Here is a 20950-nt window from a genome sequence, read left to right as displayed (position 1 = left end):
GAGAATTCGGTTTCAAGTAAAAAAAACAAAAAAAAAACCACAATGTGGTGTTTATTTCCATAGAAAAAAAAAAGATTTATTCATGATTCATATACTGTACATACATTTCAATGATCACAAGTGTGGTGAGTATTTGCATACGTGCAGCGCTTATATATATATTACAGCGGACTATATTCATCTGGTGTATATCTATTTATCACAGCATCATGGATACGCGGCTATACCGGAACATGTACCTGTGTCACATCTGCAAAAGTAGGCTGAACAGGTTGCTACATTTAGTGCGTTCCTTTAAAACTGGGAATTTCATAGTTAATACTCGCACAGGGAGGAGGGAAACGACTGGGGAGCTCCAGTGTCCACAAGCCTGGCAAGAGCTGCAACCTTGGGAAATACCATGCTTATTGAAATGGTCCCCCCCCCCCCCCCACCACCACCACCACCACATCCACACACATCCACACAAACATGCAAGGCCTTAACTGACCTGGAATTTTCTCTCCACAAAAGGGGAAAGAGGAACGTGTTGGGAAGTGGCTTTGTTTTTGGGTCAAGTCAGATATTGTTTTCAATTTCGTCATTTGTGGCAAGTGGTGCAGCGGAAAGGGCTTCAAGCAATGTTGCAGGTTCTGAACTTATCTTTGCAGGTTGTCAACTCCACCTTTCACTGTTATCGTTGCATCCTTTTGCATTTCACCAGCTTTCCCCTAAAGTGGATGAGTCATACAATCTGAGCATCCATCCAGGATGGCAAGCCCAAAGAAAGGTGAGTTAGCTCCGCCCCCGTGTAAAGTCTTGAGTGGTTGCGGGATGTGAACCCAATTTTTTTGGGCTTGAGCTGCTCATTTCAGTTCCCAGCTGCGGACGAGTTTGCTTCCTCATTGTCGCCAATTTCCATTTTCACTTTCCACCCGGGCTCGCGTGACCTCTCGGGAAGAGTTTTGAAGAGGTCCGAGATCATTGGCGGCGGTACCGTTGGGAAAAAGCACGGCTTCGCCATCAGTTTGGGCCCAGGTACTCCGCATTCCCCGCTGCCGGCAGGTGTCCGTTCATGCGGGCTTTGAAGGTGGGCGTGAAGCTGTGCTGGTAGTCGGGGTTGTCGATGCTGTTCTGCGGCTTGTACTTGTGGACGGCGTGGAGCGTGCCGTCGGGGTGGGGCGGGAGCTCGTTGAGGTACTCGGCTCCGTTCTGGAAGCAGTTGAGGTACTCGGAGTCGTCGTCCGAGGAGATGGTGGGAAGGATGGTGCGCGGGAGGGCGGGGTGCTGGTACACGGGATTCGTCATGTCCGAGGCCGTGTTCTGGTTCATGTAGTCTGTCGGAAAGCATTGGCACAAAACAGCACCTTCAGCGGGAATTGTATATTTGAATGGAGTCGACGGCTGAACGTTACAGCCTGCCAGAAGTTCTGTCTTCCAATTGATCTCATATGTAACATGTTGACAATAAGATGTTGTGCAATGTGCTCTCTGACCACAGGGTGGCACTGTTTATTGGCCAACAGAGCACACCTGAGTGACATGGGGTGGGTGCTTCAAAGTCAAAGTCGACTTTGACTTTTCTAGCGAGCGCTGGCTCACCTGGAGAAGGCTGGAAGGCGTCGTCATCTAACATTTTATCCGTGGGATCGGGAATATAACGAAGAACTATACTTCCATCCCGGCTGGGCATCCCATTCTGGAAGCATACAAAAACGGGCTTTTTTTTTTCTTCATGAACGGCTATGGTGACTTTTTTGTTTCTCTTCTTACCACTAATCCATTTCTGCCATTGCACATCCCATTGCTGCTGTTCAGGCTCTGTCGGGAAAGCAAAAGGGTCGCTCAATGTCACATTTTCCATTGGAATCATTACAGAGTCTTGTTTTGGCTCCGAGAGGAACCGCGACGCTGTCACGGGCAGCGTGAGAAGCATCCGGCCGACTCGGCCCAAGCCGCCGTGACGAGCTGCGTCGCCTCTGTCATCGTCGTGGCGAGGAAAGCAATTACTTTTAACAAGGAGAGCAAATTAAAACACGGCCTGACCGAGCGAGCGAGCGTCTGGAGAACATTTTGCCGACTAGCAGCACTCCCCGCTCCGCCCCCGCTCTTTGCTATGATATGACAAAAACAGAGTCTCTGCAAAGGTAATCACAGGTAGAAGAGCCAGACTGACACATGGCCAACAGTGAAGCTGAGAAAGAAGAGCTCCACCGGGGAGGAAACGTGGGAGAAGAATGAGGCCTAGTTGTTTGTGTTGAGCAGCGTTAGGGTTAGGATCGGAGCCGGACAGGGCGAACGCTCACGGTGGAGTGCAGCAGCGGCGTCTGAGATGTGCTCGGGCTGGCGAAGAAGCCGCGCTGCGGGAGCAGGTACTCGTCGGCGTCGACGGCATCCTCGGCGTGCTCGCCGCTCACCAGGGTGCGGAAGAACCTGTCGTCGGGAGGATTGTGCAGGTGCAAACCCTCGTCCCCCTGGAATGCCGTTAGCGGAGTTAGCCTCGCAAAGGGCATTGGGAACAACATCGATGGCCGTACCTGGATGACCAGATAGCGGGGAGGATCCCGAGCCATTTTTGTGAACTCCGCTATGAGTTCTCGGAAACGCGGTCGACTATCTGCGTCGATCATCCAACCTGCACACGTGACAATAGAAAGGATATGCGTTGTTGTTTTGAAAAGCAAAATATTCTGGAGTCAATTCCTTCTTAAAAAGCATTCATTCAGTTCGATGGGGAAAGATGATTTGAGAAATGAGACTTTTTTTGGGCGTGGCTTTTCCGTGGAGCAATCTATCCCAAAACACAATGAGCACATTTCAAAGTACGAAATGTAGCCACTTACATTTGACCATGATCATATAGACGTCAATGGTGCAGATGGGAGGCTGAGGCAAACGCTCGCCTTTCTCCAGCACGCCGGCGATGTCGCTGGCCGGAATGCCGTCGTACGGCTTGGTGCCGAATGTCATCAGCTCCCACACGGTCACGCCTGGGAAGAAAAAGGAGAAGTCACTTGGCTCCTCGCGTGCCATACCAGCGTGGAAATGCGAGTGACAGGATGTGAGCAAAAATGCCCCGCGGTGTCCAAATGTTGACAAATGGGATGTGGGAGTTAGCAGGAGCTATCTGGGGAGATGAAAGGGGCTTGCTGATGGCTTGGACAGAAAGGTATGAGGAGCTAGAAAAGCAGATGTGAAAGGAAGAAAGAAAAAAAAAAAGAAGCAGCGTTTTGTTGTGTTTCCATGACTCTGCAGTTTGTACACCAGTGGAAGCAAACTGGAAGAAGTACTTGTGTGGGTTGATGCCAGATTGGCCAGCTGGGAGAGCTGATGCGTGTGTGTGTGTTTGTGTGTGTGTGTAAAAAAGGAAGAAAAAAAAAAAGCAAGCTATCCTCCCATCTCATGTTGTGTTGTTAAACGCTGACAAGATCCCAAGCTAATATTCCAAGAACTGACCGTAACTCCAAACGTCGCTCTGGTGTGTGTACGTCCTGTTCAGTATTGACTCAAGAGCCATCCATTTAATGGGCACCTGCAAAGAAAACAGAATTGAAGCTCACCTTTAGCAACAGGCTTTCATTTTGAAATGTAAACTCCTTCACGACATTTACAGATGACACTCGTGCACGTACGATATTGAATCCAAGCCTGAGGATCTATTTCCCATTCGAGTCTTCACGACTTGTCCGTCTATAATTACAATCGTCTCTTATCTGTTTTTTCCGGAAACTATTTCTATTCCTTACGCAAGGCTTAAGCTGAAAACCAAAGCAGAGTGCAAGACGAACTTGGTTGAGGTGTCAAAAGAATGAAAGGAAACCTCCAATGGCATTTGAGCACCAACCTTGCCTCCGTCCGCGTGGTACTCTTTCTCGTCGGCGTTGAGCAGCTTGGCCAAGCCAAAGTCGGTGATCTTGACGTGCTGGGGGGTCTTGACCAGGACGTTCCTGGCCGCCAAGTCCCGGTGGACCAAATGGCGCTCCTCCAAGTAGTTCATCCCCTGGAGTCACCGTTTCGGGTCAAAAAGCGGCCCAGCCAGCCAGCGCTCGATGGAGTCCGGCTGGCTTCTCACCTTAGCGATCTGCACGCACCAGTTGAGCAGGTACCCTGAGCCGATATTATCCTTGTTCTCCTTCACGTAGTCCAGCAGGCAGCCAAAGGGCATCAGCTGGGTGACCAGCTGCACGGTGGACGTCAGGCAGATGCCCAGCAGGCGACACACGTGCGGGTGCTCCACGCTGGCCATCACGTAGGCCTCCTGGGGGGGCGGCAAAAGGAGTCGTTTGTCGGGAGGAGGGGAATGGCACTTCAAACAAAAAGTGCCAGACCCTGCCAGAGTCTGGAATCAATTCATTGGCTTTCCTCCGGGAACGTTTGAACGACTCGTGGAGTTTTGCATTCATTTTCCAGAAGGCCTTGAATCACACCAACGCCCACATGTGTGGATTGATCATGGCTTCCCTCCAGTGAGACACTTTCTCCGTTTACACTCAAAACAAGCGGCTGACGTTTTTTAAAATGAGAGTCGACTTACATCTAAGATCTCTTTGTTGGCTTTGGGCGACGTGGCCTCTCTCAAAACCTTGATGGCCACCGGGATCTTCACGTCTTCTCCCTCTGGCACCCAAAGGCCCTGCGCCAGCACACAATCCAAATCGCATTTCGACTGACCTTAATGAGCAAGCTGAAGATTTATGACTAAGTCAGAAAAGCGTTTCCTCCTTCCAGAGGTCATATACTAAGTCCAAGAAGAAATCCACCCCACGAGCAATAAAATGCTGCTGCCCAATCAGAAAAGGAATCGCGTCACTGATTTAATCTTATCCTAAGCCTCCAACTGTGCACACAGGAAGCCAACGTGTGACGGCGCCAGTTAAAAATGTGTCTTTTAATTGAAAAATTGACAGCAGATGTGACGCAAAGTCAGAGGAGAAGTTCTTGCTAACCCTGCCGTAAAAAAAAAAAGAATGATTACCTTGTAGACTGTACCAAAAGCCCCTGATCCCAAAATTTTGATTTTCCTGAATTCAGGTTCCTTCAGGATGCGCAGCAGGGCTTGGTTGGGCGCCTCGCCGCTTGGGGTCAGCGGTTCGACCAACTGGAACGACAGCGCTCAGATGTTACCTCCAGAAAAAAAACACTAGCGTCTCTCTCTCTCTCCCGTCAGGTGTTGACCTCTTTCTCCTGGAGTAGGCGCCGCATGGTCCTCTTCCTCTTGATGTGGCGTCGGCGCAGCAACACGACGACCAACAGGCCCGTCAACAGGACGGCCAGAAGTCCGCCCACCACCCCCGCCGCAATCATGGACAGACCCGAAGTGCTAAAGAGGAGGAGCGGCCAAAGCCATAATGAGGTCAACGACGTTTCCTGTGCTCGCGTTGTATGCGGAAGATCAAAACACACAAATCAAGTTTGTAAATTTACTTACGTTTTACCTTGGCAGCCTTCACGACCGGGCCCCACGCACCTGGAAAGAAAAATCCAACATGTATTAAACATCGAGGCCATCTTCTCAAGCGCTTGCTTATCTTAAACATAGCTGAGCCTGTTGCCAGGCAGATAGATGTGCCTTCAAATGAAAGAAAAAGCTTTTCTTAAAATAACTGAGCATGATGATCCAGAGCCAAAATAGTACAAGGCACTATATTTTTGGTCAAGAGCACATGCTGCTAAAGTTGTCATTTCCACCCTCATCCGTTTTCATCCTCAAAGCCAGAAGAGGATGACTCGGAACCACATTTGCTCACTTCACATGAAGGCGCATCTTATTAAACAGCAGTGGAGCCAAATCATTTGGAAAAGTGGTGATTCAAGTCAAAGTCTAGCTACGTATATACTTAAATAGAAGAAAAAAAGGATGTGGTCATTTTCCACGTAATGATAATGATTAAAAATTGAAGTTAGCAAAGCAAAACAAAAAAAAAGGATGTATGTCGTTCGTCTATGGTGTTACCCTTGGGTGCAGTTGGGGTGACACAGCCGGCACACTTTGGTGTCATCTGCGTATTTCCACACCAGCGAGTCGTCCTCGCCGGGCACGCCTTGAGGGCAGCGGGACACGCAGAAGAGTCCGTCCTTGAAGTTGGCGCACTTGGTGCAGTTGGAGGAACCCTGCAAGACACCATTGAAATTAGTAGAATTTGGATTTGAAAAATGTCTTTATGGTATTATTTACATATATATCAATATTTTTGCTCTTTATTTTTTCATTCCTAATGCTTCGACCAAGAATAAGCCACATACAAAAGCACTTTTTTTACTTTGGATGAAAGCCTGAGCATTGCTAACAATCAAAAGGTGACAAGAAAGCTGTAAGCACGTGTTCCAAGAAGATCAACATCGCAGACTTTTTTTTTGTTGTTGTTGCAATTGGGTGCAGTAAGACTTTGGGTAATCCGTCGTCTGTTTCTCAACAGCGGCACGAGCCTCAACGCCAGCGTAGACGAGAAGGAAAGGAGCCAAGCGGAAGGCTCCGCCCCTTATTCCAACACACTCACGCTTTCGATTTAATCATCGGGCTGCCCTCGACACAGATGTCATGTTTTTTTTTTTTTTTTGTAAATGCCGTTTGGAATGAAATGTTATACCGGCGCAGTGCAAGTGCTCGTCCCGTTCATATGATGGCACTCGGGGTGACAGGCCACGCAGGTTTTCTTCACCACGGCCTCCCGTGGCTCCCTGCAAATCCAAAGTCATGTTTGACAAACCAAGAAAGCCATGTGCCAATGTTTGTCTTGTTTCAGCCGGCCCGCCGCTTTGTTCTCGACCGTCCGCCCTTACCCTTCCAGGATGTTGCAGGAATCCACGCAGCTGCCGTGGCGACTGCGATCCCGACACGCAAAGCACATGTCAGGGCCGGGACCCCAGCATCCGCGGCTGGTGCACTTGCCGTCGCACGTGTGGTTTCTCTGAGCTGGAAACAACCAAAAAGCAAAACATCCAGACATCATCAACAGCACATTTGGGGCAAATTCTTCCACTTAGGATTTACCGCATTTGCCAGAGTCAGCGTTTTCGCCCACGTTGGCGGCCTGGCCGGCGGACTTGAAGAGCGCTTTCCAGTGGCCGCCGTGGGTGTAGCAGAGGTTGCGGTTCTTGATGATGACCACGTCGCCGTCGCTGATCTCTTTGAGGGAGCGCAGGCCCAGGTAGCTGATGTCCAGCTGGGTCACAACCAGGCTGCGGCTTCCCCTAACCGCATTTTGAGCCTTTCATTTGAAATCGGCTTTTGAAACGCCATGAGGACATTTTGACATCAGCTTTACCGCTTGGTTCGTCCTCGAATGATTTCCAGGTTCTCAAAGGGACTGAGGGCGTCCATGCTGGCGGGCCACGTTTGAATCCACAAGTATCCTGGAACGCCAGCGGTCTCGTCAAGCGCCGACACAAAGGGCAGGATTTGGATGAGGAAAAACTCACCAGTTATTTCTTTAACCGTCTTGAAGACGTCCAACTGGGCGGGGTCCATCTTTGGCGTCTTGGTGTACGCGTCCCTGTCAATAAAGAGCGGGCAGATTGACGTCGGCGCCGCTGTCGTGCGCTGGGAGGCCTTCCACGTCCCGACTTACCCGTGAATGGAGGTGCGAATGAAAGCGATGTGGCCGTTGATTTTGGTGCAGTTTCTAAACGAGTCGATATTGGTGGCGTTGACGGAAAGCGTGTGCGTCAGGTGGCCCGTGCCCAGCCCGTTGCATACTGGCAATGTCGTGAGCCAGATAAAAATAAATATAGAAGAAAAAAAAACCATGCAATTACTGGACAGGATCTAATGATTGACATGATGGTGCTGTGAATGAGTAGCCCCTCGCCCGTTGGGACGCCAGGTGGGGTGGGCTCACCTTTGGGGCACAGTCCATCACATTTGGCACACTTCCTGACGCCGCCGTCCTCCACCTCATAAGTGTTGCCGCTGCACGTCCGCACGCACGCGCCGTGGTCCGTCACCACGTAGTTATCTGCCATGATTGAGGAACACACGAGCGCTTTTGCTTTTGGGACGGTAACATATCGGGTATCGGCAGGCTGAGGACATTTAGGCTACTTCACTTTAGGTGGGGGGAAAAATAACTCCCCTTACTCGACACTTATGCTAGCTGTCACGCTAGTACGCGGGCCAACTTCAAAATCAAAGCCTAGCAAGTTTATTGCAGTCTATTATTTGGCGTGGCAGCGTGTAGTAAGTCAATGAAAGAAATGGCATCAACGATTCGAGAGCAAAGGTCCTATTTTTTTGGACAGTTGCACGATGTTGACTCGATGGGTTGAAGTGAGTCAAACAAGTTAAAGTGAAAAAGAACAGATGTGACATTAACTAGCATGGAAAGAATCATTTTCTTTCCTGGTCTCCATGGTTTATCATTCAACTGAGAAGCGGCTAAGGTCTAAGCCCAAAAGGTAAACAGTGAGTAAGTCTCAGGAGCCTTACGTGGGCAGCTCTTAACACAGGTGGCGCCAAAGTTGTACTTCCCCAGCGGGTTGGGCACCAGCTGGTGCTGGTTGGGGTCGTAGCGCATGAGGCCCGGGCAGGAGTCCTTGCACACCCCGTCGTCCTGGAAGTCCCGGCAGGCCTGCAGCGCAAACATAGCGGAGGGAGGCCCGATGAAAGCAGCGCATTCCTCCGGCCGCTTTAAATACTACACATGAGTTTTCAAAGAATGAGCCTCACCAGACAGTCGGTGGGGCGCGGTCCCGTGCATCCGGCGGCGCAGTGTTCATTGCAGCAGTCGCTGGGAGAAGGTCCTCGGCACCTCTTGGAGCACTGCTGCGCGCAGTTCAGCTTGGTTACTGCGCAAAGGGAAGACAAACGCACAATATTCGTCCAAGTTGGGGGCAAATGGCAATGGGACCTATTGGCTCCATCAATGACAGAAATGACCTTACAAGTTTGACAGTTTTGGGGTCCAGGTGCCCAGCAAGAACCGTTGAAACAGCTTTGGTGACATTTTTTACCTGTGACAAGAAAAAAATAAATAAAATACAAGCTTTTAGTGCTGTCTTAATTGATGCCTAATAGTACGCATCACTCACAAAGCGGGTTGTTGCTAGCCACGAGCGGCAGCTCCATTTTGGCTTGACTCTCCTCGTTAACGATGTCGTACCACTGGATGGTCTCCACGTTGCACAGCTGGTTTTTGCTAAACTTCACACCTCCTTTGATAATTTCTGCAATAGACAAAGCGCATGAAGAACGCGCACTTGACTGAGGGGACGAGACGTGGGCGCAGACCTGTGAGGCTGGTGAGAAGGAGCTGGCTGGTGCCCCGCCCCAAGGCTTTGTCATAATTGGCCAGCACGGTGAGGGCGAAGCCTCCCTCGTACAGCGAGTGACCGCGAATGATGCGCAGGTTGTCCAGCGGGATCCTGGAGGCCCTGTTGAGGGCGATCAGCACGTAGCCGCCCACTTCCTCTATCGTCTGTCAAGTAGCAAATGTGCAACGATTGGACCATTTGAGAATCATCTCATACCGTACTATCACTTTTACCCTGAGGAAGGACAAGTCGCGCTCTTCTTCCATGTAGGTGACCTCCAGGTTCTCCAGGACCACCGTGCAGTTGCTGTAGGTCTTGACCATGTTCAGGTAGTGGTCCTCTTTGGAGCCCAGCAAGTTCAAGCGGTTGTTGATGCCTTGACACACTGCCGGGAGAAGTTCAAATTTGACAAATGAAGAAAAAAAGAAGAATGCAAATGTCCTCTTTGAACACCAAGAGAAGCAAACGCAGCTTTGTGGACTTTAGAGCATTTGGGTGTTTGATTGGCGATAAGCGCTGAGTCAACAAAAAGTCGTTTTTTTTTAACGAGTCTTCCATTGTGGGCTGAGCCAGTCCGACGGGTTCTGACCGGCCGGCACTCAGCAGGAGTGGCCCGTGCTGTGCAAAGCCCTGGCGGCGGGCGGCACTGCCATACGTTTATGAACTGATGATGGAATTGTTTTCTTTTCTTTTGTTTGCTGGCTCCTTTAAAGTAGCGCTTTATGGCTTTGCAAAGACTCTTCCAGATGTGTAACGGAAAGTGGCCGGCTGTACTGTAAAGTCTCCCGGGTTGCATTCCACAACAGGTTAGCACTTGACTGCCAAACACACCTGACCAAAAGCTCCACACTTCTTATGCATAGCATTCAGTAGACTAGTCCATCTATCAGAAACGAAGAACACGACAAGATTGAAGCTCCAATGTTACAAGAAAAGGCCTAATATGACCTAATATTTTTAATATTCTCAAGAAACTGATAATAAAGTTCTCAGTCAAACTTTTAAAGCACCCACCCAACTATAATGAGAAAAGGGAGCCTACAAACAAATGAACAAAATGATGTTGACGATGGCGGATCCATTTTTCAATGACTCCAATAACCGACTTGATCGTCGGTATAAAAGTCGATTGATTTTAAACATATCCGATACCTGCAGCATGAATTTAAAAAAAAAGGTGGCCCTTTAGATCAGCACTCCGTTTGAGATGATGCAAAGTACTGAATGAGCAGCAATTAGGACGTAAACATCTGCCTGCCGTCCTCCTCGTTCTCCTTTCTCGTGAGCTGCTCCCCGAGGGTCCTCGCCCCACCGAGGGCACGCGAGGGAGCGTTACATTCGTTAAAGGGGCCGGCCACGTGAGATACAATTAGCGCCGTAATTATTCCTCCATCCAAAGCGCCCCAAGCAAACGGCGTGTCGACACGGCACAGCTGCTTTTTCCCCCCCGTGACTTAACTTTATTCCGATTCCCAACAAAAGGTGGGGCAAGGAGAGTGACGTCAACAAACATGGCAAGAAGCGGGGGTGTTGCAACCAGAAACAAGCACAGCCGCAGAACAGCTTCTGCTCAGATTTCATAACGGGCCCTGCAGGTGGTAAATGGCCTGATAGCCCGAGATCATAAAGTCACTTCCTTATTAGGCCGCTGCCGAGCACAAAACAAGGTCAGGCTGAATCAACACATCAATGGCCGCAAGGCTGCAAGTTGCATTTCTCCCAAATGGAAGCAATAGCTGAGGCCTTTTTATTATCTCTGTAAAGGCTGGATTTGATTTACTCTTTGAAATGATTGAATGGCATTTTAATGCATTTCTTCTTGTTTTTCTTTTTACTGTAATGATTGTATTTTTATTTCTACAATGGAGTTTTCCCAACGAGTAGAAAAAAAGCAACACACACTTTGGCCTTTTCCATTGTACTCCAAACTACCTGTGGCACAGCACACGGGCGGCCGGGCGGCCGGGCGGCCGGGCGGCCGGGCGGGGCTTGTGTTGTAGCCATTGCGTCACCTCCTGCTGCATGGCTGCCTTCGCAGGTAATAGCAACTCCAGCAGGGAGTGGCGTTGTGTGCATGCGTGCGTGCGTGTGTGCGACACTGAGATGATTCTGATGGTGTGCTGCGTGCATGCGTTTCCGAACAAAATGCCGTTTGAGAAACGTGTCCCTCAAGTGGCAAGCGGCAAGCGGCAAGCTGCTTTCCCAACGTTACCAAAAAAGGGGAGCATGCAAGTTGTTGTTATGATGCAAGTGGTGCTGATTTATCTAATCTTCATCTGTAAGCCAAAAGGACAGACAGCATGCCAAAGTGATAAGTGGAAGACTTGACGCCAACACCGTCGCTTATCGAAGTGATAAGGTGGCCCGAGTGGGACAGAAATACAAGTTTTCTTAGCGCTCAATTACACCTCATCGAAAAGCGCGTGTTGTCCAACAAAACAATAAAAGTCCACACATGGTTTCTTTTGGACATACTTTAATGACGGCGCCTTTTACGAGCGAGCGAGCCGCTTCCTCTCGTCCGCTAGCTGCAATTGAATTAGGCCGCATCCAGAGGCTGCTCATCCAATTATGTGAAAACGTATACATCATCAAAGGAGGATGCTAAGTGTCATTCTTGTTGATTTCCTAGTCAACAGGATTACGTCATTACGTAACCTGGACCTCCTTCAGTCCTATAGAAATGAAAATCTGGGATATCTCAAGCAATATCAATCTGTCGCCAACAACTTGGGGCAGCTGTTAAAAAAGGTGTACTGCACATTACTGCCCCCTACAGGTTTGGAGTCGATCAATTCATGACAATCTCGTTTTTCTTTTGTCCTTGTTCTGTCGACCACCACGTGTTGGGGTCTTTACCAAAACACACCTGTAGATTTAAAGTTGATCCATTTTGCTGTAAGTAGCATTATTTCTAGAAAACATTTACAAATATATGTACTATCGCCTCCCTCCCTCAGCAACTGCCACTCGATACGAGTTGAGCAAATCAACGGCAACTCCCATGAGGAAATATGCGATATGCAGTTCACTGGTGTTCGACGTTGTCTTTTTTTTTATGAGCCTGATTTGAAAGGGATCAGTATCGGGTTGCTTTTAAAAGAGGAAATACATTTTTCCTTTATGAGGGACATGCCTCGGGCACTGACAGCAAACGTCAAAGAAAAAGGTGGGAGGGCTGCAATAAAGGACCGGACGATTTGAAAGAAGAAAGGAAAAAAAAAAAAGAAACCAAAGAAGCCTCCTCTGACATGTCAGGAAGTTACTCTTTGCACTGGATCCGCTCCAGGCGGCTGGCTACCCTGTGATGCTGGACCAGATGGTAGCCGATTCTCGTCTCCGGGGGAAGAGGAGGATGGACGGAATCTAACATTATGAGGACAGGAAGTGATGGGAGGGAGGGAGGTAAGGTCTCAAAAGTAGAAAAGCATCCTTCCATTGTTTATTGCGATTGAATACGTCGCGCAGTTAGCAAGGTCATGCTGCAAAACCAACCTCTTGCTTTTGCAACCTTCTTTTAACTCTTTGTTAGCCGGCTGACCCTGCCTGCCCTGGGACAGGTCTTGTTTTGAGACACACAGAAAAGAAAGCACTTCAATTGCAATCAAAGACACATACTAGCTACAGGAGCATTCAATGAGGGAAAGACAGAAACAATTCAAATCCCAAGACGACTCGATGATGAATTCCACTGTTACTGACTCACCGGATGCTCGTTTGTAGGTTATCGTTTAAACGGCAGCGGTGAATGATCAGCACACAATATGTAACTATGGATTCTCTGCTTCAATGGCAGTGGGGGACAAATCCACCTTGTTGTGAGCCAACCGGCCCCAAGTTCATTTATTGCTATTTGGTATACACAGCTGGACTCCGGCTCGGCTCGGCTCAGCTCAATTCATCAGCGTGCTATATCATCAGTCCCCCACAAGTCCATTAAGTCCGGCACGGAGGCCCCACAAACAATCTCCATCCTGTCTTATTCAAAACCCACACGGCCCGCTTCCCAATTGAGAATTCCAATAATGCAGTCGGCACCAAACCCCCCCCCACCTTTGCCTGTTAAAGCCATACTCCTCTTCATTCCCACAGGAAGCAAGAGAGGAAGGCCGGGAGAGGGAGTGGGCGGTCAGCACGCTCCTGCTAACTCACTCCTCGACACACACCAAAAAAAATAAATACAACTCTCACACTGTGACAGAGAAGGAAAAACAACCGCAGGCAAAAACGGGACAATTCCGGCAGCTGTGATTTGGGAATCCCCGCTTGGTTTGCTTCAAGCATTCCTGGTCTGAGGCCCAGGTCGGAGAACATCAACACAACAGGAGGGACAGATAACTCCTCGCTCACCCCAGCTCAACCAAAAAGCCATCATCAGGCTGAGGGAAGAGCTTGCTTATTTTTAGAGCCAGCGCTGACGGGCTCATTTCTGCCGTGGCTTCGTCGACTCATCGTCGTCACAAGAGACCCCATAAAAGGAAGATGCCCTAAAAAGCCCCCGGGAAGGTCGGAGAGAAAGAGAGAGAGAGAAAGAGAGAGGGAGGGAGCTTTACTTAGCCCTTAGTCACCATGTCAAACTCTGCGTTAACCATCAGTGGGCTGGCTCAGGCCGGGCCGAGCCGTTAAATCCACAGATGATCCGACGCTTGCTGGCTCAGAAGAGACGAGCAACTCGTAGCTTTTAATTTGGATTTTTTTTGTTCTCACCAAAAGTGTGACCAATTTGGTTTGCAAAAGCAAGCAAAGAAGTTTTTAGCAGGCCGGTCGGCCGGCCGGCCGGCCTGCCAACCAGCCGGCCTCCTGGTGACACATCAAGCTGATATGTTTGTAATGCAGCAGCAGCAGCAGCAGCAGCAGCAGCAGCAGCAGCATGCCACTGCCAAGACTCAGGGGCCTCCGCTAAGTATTTTCCATCGTGCAACGGCGGATTGCCAATCAGCCATGACTGTGGGAAAAGTCAAGCCCTTCTAATCATTAGTGCTGAAACACAGAAAAGTAAGGCGATTAAAGTAGATATTGTTTGTGCTGTAACAAGAAATGGGATCTCTTCTTCTCGAGTTACTGGCCAGCATCAATTTGGACCAGATGCACATAAAAGTCAAACTATTACAGCACGTGAAATAGGATCAAGTTTCAATTTTGAACCAGCTGGGGAGTCTTAGCGTGGACTAACAATCATTTGTTGGGGTAATATAGTCATGGTTTTCCGTTATGACTGTGAAAGCATAAAAATCCATAAGCACTTGATCGCATTCCATAGTCCATTCTGTTTTGGTTGGCCAAAACCTTGCAAGCAAGGCATGCCTCAGCCGTGTTATCATCCCTCCCTGTCTCGCCAAAACAAAAGCACACATCACGCTTGACGAAGCCCACCAAAACAAGACGGGAGGGAGGGAGGGAGGGAGGGAGCTTGTTTGAAATGACTGAGGAGCGAGCGCTGGTGTTCCAAGGCCGCCCCCTCACGCACACAGGGGCTTTTGATTTGGCTTTATCAGTCAGTTAGTCAGCCCAGGTAGCAGACAAGATGTTTAGTTGGCCCTTATCCATGATGTTATTCAACACAAAAAAGTGTACAATCAATCAAAGATGAAGAACATTGACAAGACTCTTTTTAATGGTATATTCACTGCTATGTATCAGGCCAATCAATAATATTCTTCAACAGAAATTCATGAGCCTTTTTTTAAATTTGAGCAGAGACTACCAGATACTTTTCCAAGTACCTCGTGCGCTAGATGTCTTAAAACTCTGCTAGCCGCACAGGCTACGGCTAACACTAGCTTACCCTGCAACTGCCGTTTAGTACCATAGCTCAGTCTTCATTTTGCTGCGGCGCTCTGTTTACTTGCGGCCCTTGGTAAAAAAATAAATAAATAAAAAAACCTGAGTGGTGGGCATTAGGGCCAAGCAAGAACCCATGAAACGAACACACAGTTAGCATCTGCCAAATGATCCAGAAATGATCCCTTGAGATAAATTAGTAACTAATGGAGTGGCTTGTTTCCAGGTCTATTGACCCAATTTTGATTTTGTGTCTGGACCCCAGATTACTATGATTTTTTTTTTTTTTATAAAACACCTAGCTAATGACTTGATGTGTAGTGGATATCCTCGAGGTCAAGAGGCCTAATCCTTCCTGCTTGGCACTGCTCCAGTGATGCACTCCAGGGTATTTGGACCACAGGGAACAATCTCTCCCTAACCACAAAAGGAAAAGCGGTTTGTTGTGCACGTTAAAGGCGACATCAAGCCGCTGTAAGTCAAACGAGTTAGCGCAACCTATTTTTACGGAACAAATTCTTTTCCGCCTGTAGGTCTTTGGATTTAATCATGAAAACATTTGGCAAGGGAGAGCTTACGCCACCAGGAAGTGAAATTGGAGCGCAATGAATACATTTGAGACTCCACTGTGAGACTTTAGGAATCTCTACAAACACAAAGTGGCATTTTCCATCAGCTTGTCGGTAAATAGCGGCGATGGGAATGGCATTTTGCAACGCCGACAATGACGAAACGCCCAGGAGGTGATGGGGAGCTCGGAATGTTCCAGAACCACAGCGAGAGACGAGATGACATGTAGTTTTCTTCCCCCGCAACGCCCAGTCAAGTGATACCGCCGGGCGTCGTCATTCACGGCTGAAGGCATTCTACTATTTTGATATCAAGACAAATCTTAAGGCGGGTTTTTCAAAGCCTTTCTTTACCAGAACACAGGGGGTTCTTGTCAAAGTCTGCTTTAGTGTCAATCTCTTCACATGCCAAGACACACAAAGAAATCGAAATGACGTTCCCAATGACGTTGTCTCGCTGGCTGCGGCGGCTAACTGTTTTTGGCATCAGCTAACCACCACAGATCACTGACCACATCCCGCACTTTGGCATCAACTTTGTTTCCCGCTGGATGTGACAATGAGCTCGGTCCCCGAGGGTCTCCTAGCAGACAGAACCTCCCGGAAGGAAGGATTACGAAGCTGCTGAGCGAGAACGGCATTCGCAGACATCAAACGTGAACTCGGAAGAAACGCATTTAGGGATGCGGCGCAGCCAAAAGGCACAGCACGATGCTATCGTATTAACACGGCTGGCTTTCAGCACCTGGCTGAGTCTTTCTGTAAGTGGCACCTCATTCCTGTCTACAAACGCGGTCAAACGCAGACAATCCAAGATCCTGCTCCACCACCGACTTGTTTGTCTTCCCATGGAAAGAATAGTTTCAAACCCTTTTCAAAGGGACTTTTCTGCCCAAAATGACCCAAGCGACTATTCAGAGCTTTTCATGCATGACTTGGATGAAGCTGTAAAAAAAAAAAAAAGAAGTACAACAAGGCCTTTGGCAGCCGTTGACTCGAGTGAGATGTCGTTGTTGACACAGGGTTGTAAAGTCATGTCTACATGCTACGTTAAGGTCACGCACAAGACAGATAAGTCTTTGTCAAAAAGGCAACAAAGTCTTGAATCAAGCTTTTGTCTCCGTCTCAGGGTGAGGGACTTTGGGAGGACACTTTTGCCTTCTGTTTACAAGCCGGTGGGCCACACAAGAAGAAGTGAGATAGTTCAGCTCCAGCTTGAACAAAAATCTTTGGAGATGCTCGCTGAGCCATTGTTCCCCTCGCGACAGGAGATTCCTCTTCCATGTCAAGAAATACGAGCGCACATTGGCCCAAAAGGGAAGCGCTGACACAAACAGTGGAGCCTAAATAGCCATTGCGGACTCCAACACCTTCAGACTTCCATTTCTTGTCTCAGCTTGAAGCATCAAGGGGAAACTCAAGGTCAAGCTGGTCATTTGATGCTGAAGATAGATTATAAGAAGTAAACAGTAGAGGCCCTATTCTCTTTTGGTTTTCTCAAAGTGCCACACTACACCTGATGAGTTAGGAAGATAACCAGATTTGTTTTCCCCCCACTCATGGAAAGGCCATAAAATTTGTTTCTAAACATAAGACAGCAATCTGTTCAATGAGTAACCAAGACTTCTTCCATTGTATACACAAACTAAAGAGTGTCTGTGTTTTTGGGTGATGTGTTTGCACTGCACCACTATGTTCGACTGGAACGGAGTGGAAGGAAGTGCTTTATCTATGCAAATGGCACGTTGCTATCTACTAACTGGATTTCTGCAAACAGTGGCCCGTGCCTAAAATAGCTCCGAGTGGCCTGATTGATCAAGCAAAAAACAGACAGTTGCCAAAAATAGGAGGCTCGCTTTTCCCATCACTATGACAAAAGAGGTCATCGAGAAAGTGCAGATGGAATTGGTCAATTTCAGTCAACGAAGCACTTGGGGCAATGCCCCCTCTGAAATTTCAAAATAAGTTCCTCATCTCACCCCGTTTTACCATGCTCTAGCCGTTTGCCTGAAATCCCGCTTTCACACGGCCATTTTTAACACCAATACATTTGAATAAGAAAGAAGAAAAGTTTCACTTCTTCACAATCCTTTTGATGGCATGCATGGCTGCAGGTTTCAGATAGGGCACAAAAAGCGGCTAAGGACAGAGGCGCTATTGTGACACACCTCAACACAAGTGTGTTTTTGAAGACGAGAGGGGGTGGCGGTGAGAAATGATCATCCGACTGGCCCAAAGCACAAAGCCGTATTTTCAGCGTCTGGCAAGTTCATCAGGAATAACGCAGACGGCAGCTTCTCCCATTACGCAACCTCCAGTTCAGTGCCGAAATCCCTCTTTTCCCAGAGCCATTGTTTTAATGATAAGCAAAGGCTTGTTTTTATCATGGAGAGATTTGTGAGTGATGAGGATCATTTATTGGGGGGGCACCGAAGTCAATTATTCCAAACTGCCATGCCCTCCTTCCATCTGCAACTGAGTAAATTACTGGCACTCCAGCACTTGTATTTGCAAAAAAAAAAAAAAATAACAATGATAACCATCTCAATAAAAAGATCTTGATGCTAAAAATGATTGGGGGAGTCTCGCTTTTAGGGATTAAGGATTTAGCCACCGACACGGCCTTCAGATTAGTTTCATCTATGACAGATTATCCCGCCGACCGCTGGGCCAGAAACTCAGCAGGTTCACCTCGCGCGTTGGAGAGACCATAAAAAGAAGAATTTTTACAGTGGTGACATGTCATCTGGGGAAATATCGCCGCGGGTCACCGGCAGGCTTACCGCAAATGACGGCAGGCCGCATAAATGGGCCGGCGGCGTTCATAAAAAGAGGTTGAGGGGGTTCAGGATCTCCAGGTGTACCGCACCGATCTTTGGCTAACCACAAGAAGAGTTTTTCCGCACCAAAGTCATGCAAGCAAACTAAGTGTGCTTGAAAGAAGAATTTAGCTGTTTCAGTCTGACATCTTGTTGCAATAACGCCTTGAGGGAAAACCTTGACGAAGCACATTTAAACATCTGCTTCAGTGCTGGGGAAAAAAAACGAGCGCAAGCAGGAACTACGTAGCATCTCTTTTCAAATGGAAATGAGACGTTCTGCTTGTTCGTTTTGTTTAGAGGCGCAGATATATTTAGGAGCCCATGTTGGACTTGTGCAGCACGCAAAGAGGGAAGAACAAGCACTGGCTGGGTGATTCATACTAATAGGAACTTATCATTCGGAAGTACGGTAACACTCCCGGTCACTTTCTCTCCTGACATCTGGCCTTGCGAGGCCTCTGAGTCACGCAATGAAGATAAATCACAATTTGGGGAGAAAAAAAAAAAAATGACCTGATATTATTCCAAGTCATGAGTGTAATGTTTCTCAGAAGTGATTTTTTTTTCCCCCCTGTATCACACTCAAGAGTCATTTTATGCAGTGACAAGCTACATAGGGAATGATAAGCAAGGGTCCCAAAGTGACATTTGGCTCAACTTTTGTTTTCTCGTCGCGAGCACAACACGCCGAGACAGACAAACGGCAACTTGCGGCTAAGGATGTGGTGCAAATTGCTTGCGTTGCTTCAGACTATAGTTACTGAGGGCTTTTTTTCAATTGCCTAAAGGGCAGGTATGATTGCGCCCTATGAACTCTGCCTGGCAACAACAAGAAGCAAGCAAGATGACAATTGAAATGAAATTGCGCAATTCTATTCAACCTCTGCTGAGCTAGCTAATATTTCATTTCCAAGTTTAATAACATATTACAAATTGTAATTGCTCCCACAGATGATCATCAAATTTTCCTGGTATGTTAGCCTATGCGGATGAGTAGTTGACCAAACTTTTTTGATGGACTTGCGGTTTAGAAAGAAACAACACATTTCCACTCAATTAATTGGTATTTCCATGCCGACTAACTTGTGGTTAGTGCCTCATCACCAGTTTTGAAAAACACAGATTGACGCCAGGCAAATGTTAAAAAGTCATCATTAGGCACAGTTCAAAGACAAGGTCGTATTTTTATAAAAATAGCAACGAGCGATTCATCGAAAATAATCATCTTTTATTCAAACTTTTGGGTCTGCATTAGACCTATTAGAATTCGTGTGTCTGTCAGTTACGTTGCATTTATTGTACGTGACAGCGTGAGTGCGTTGCATTCCTGCATTTCTCACGCATTTGCATTGCGATCGGGCCAAACGGCCAAAGTCATTCCAAAGAGAATCCAAGCAGAACAAGACGCAATTGAATAATATAGTGTTGCAAAAACCCAAAACTACTTGGGCCAGATGTGCCAACCGTTGGCCGCCAAGAGTGACGCTTATTTACCGGAACCGAGCCTCAACCTCGGCCGCCGTCTCAGCGGCAGCAGCCAGACTGTGAGAAACTTTTCCCCAGCCAGCGCCACAAACGTGGACTTTTGAGATTCCCCAGCCAGTGCCAGAACCAGAACCATTGGCAGTCCCTTGCCTTCCCTTCCCTTCCTTCCTTCGTCTTGCCCACTGACATACCTTTCTTTTCGGCCACAAGCGACGAGCAGAGCAGCGAAGTGACGGTGAGCCACCCCAGAAGTCGGCGAGCCATGGTCCGGACGCCGCTACCGAGAAGGTGCCATGCCATGCTCCGATCAGAGCGATAGAAGTAGCTCCACCGTGTGTGTTCACTACACACCTTCTACTTTTCTTTCTTTCTTCTTTTCTCTGCTAGTCGAGGACTCCCCGACAACTTTGACAGCTCCTCCTCTGAAACGCTCTGCAAGGAGTTGGAGCGCCGGAGGAGGACGACTTGGGGTGACGTCACAAGAGGCAGGGACACGCGAGCCGCAGGTACGCGCGCGTGCGCGCGCACACATACAATGTCCATACTTTATTGTTGTTAAAACCAGCCTGGAGCTACAATGAACAAACTGTCAAGTAGCAATTCATTAGGTTTAATTCGAGAAGACTACCTTGTATTTCACCATCTGAAGGAAATGACTCTCCAGCTCCTGCTCGAGGCAAATATTTGAAAAGCAGTGATGGGTTTTAATTCTGTGTACACATGCTGTACACGAGTAGGACACACACACGCACACACGCACACACTCTTTGTTGACTCTTAACGCCAATAAAACATATACTCACACCCTGATGTGCTACATTTTCAACCACCTTGTTGCTGTGGGCTTGCCAGAACATGACATTGTCATGGCGACCCGTCCGCCACACACAGCAACACCCCTAAGGTTATGAATGAGTGAGCCGGCCGCGTTGACACAATTTCACTCTGTTCAATCTGTCACATCCTGTTTGAAAATGCCCACTGTAACTCTTGAGTAATATGGCTTTCGGTCGTAAGTCACGTTCTATTATGTTGTCATTTTTGGGGTTGTAATGCTGACAACAC

At 48.1% G+C, this 20950-nt stretch overlaps 1 protein-coding gene across 3 annotated transcripts; it reads right to left on the bottom strand.

The window, feature by feature from the left end:
* Positions 1-45: 45 nt before the first annotated feature.
* On the bottom strand, positions 46-20212 carry egfra (epidermal growth factor receptor a (erythroblastic leukemia viral (v-erb-b) oncogene homolog, avian)). Of its 3 annotated transcripts, none has more exons than XM_061294841.1 (28): positions 20077-20212; positions 9462-9613; positions 9206-9392; positions 9007-9141; positions 8860-8928; positions 8645-8763; positions 8405-8546; positions 7818-7934; positions 7548-7674; positions 7399-7472; positions 7245-7332; positions 6971-7170; positions 6760-6892; positions 6567-6657; positions 5933-6090; positions 5408-5446; positions 5155-5299; positions 4955-5077; positions 4514-4612; positions 4052-4237; positions 3824-3979; positions 3436-3511; positions 2823-2969; positions 2517-2614; positions 2286-2453; positions 1753-1800; positions 1582-1678; positions 46-1316 (listed from the first exon to the last, which is right to left on the bottom strand). In XM_061294841.1, the coding sequence occupies exons 1-28, from the start codon at positions 20183-20185 to the stop codon at positions 1003-1005; spliced, it is 3597 nt and encodes a 1198-aa protein (XP_061150825.1). In that variant the 5' UTR covers positions 20186-20212; the 3' UTR covers positions 46-1002. The 3 variants fall into 3 exon arrangements, with proteins under 3 accessions (XP_061150825.1, XP_061150826.1, XP_061150824.1); XM_061294842.1 differs by lacking the exon at positions 20077-20212 and adding an exon at positions 10381-10659; XM_061294840.1 differs by having other exon boundaries at positions 7245-7472; positions 8645-8928.
* Between the last annotated feature and the right edge of the window lie 738 nt (positions 20213-20950).

Source organism: Syngnathus typhle, linkage group LG13, assembly GCF_033458585.1.
Source record: "Syngnathus typhle isolate RoL2023-S1 ecotype Sweden linkage group LG13, RoL_Styp_1.0, whole genome shotgun sequence".
NCBI classification, from domain to species: Eukaryota; Metazoa; Chordata; class Actinopteri; order Syngnathiformes; family Syngnathidae; genus Syngnathus; species Syngnathus typhle.
This window is presented reverse-complemented; position numbering and strand designations above follow the sequence as displayed.

Excerpts from the sequence above, each read along its gene's own strand:
- egfra (XM_061294840.1), bottom strand. The coding sequence starts at position 20,185 with ATGGCATGGCACCTTCTCGGTAGCGGCGTCCGGACCATGGCTCGCCGA. Across the intron at positions 8,929-9,006 it reads GGCTAGCAACAACCCGCTTT|GTAAAAAATGTCACCAAAGC; the intron begins GTGAGTGATGCG and ends TTCTTGTCACAG. Across the intron at positions 2,454-2,516 it reads CCCGCTATCTGGTCATCCAG|GGGGACGAGGGTTTGCACCT; the intron begins GTACGGCCATCG and ends ACGGCATTCCAG.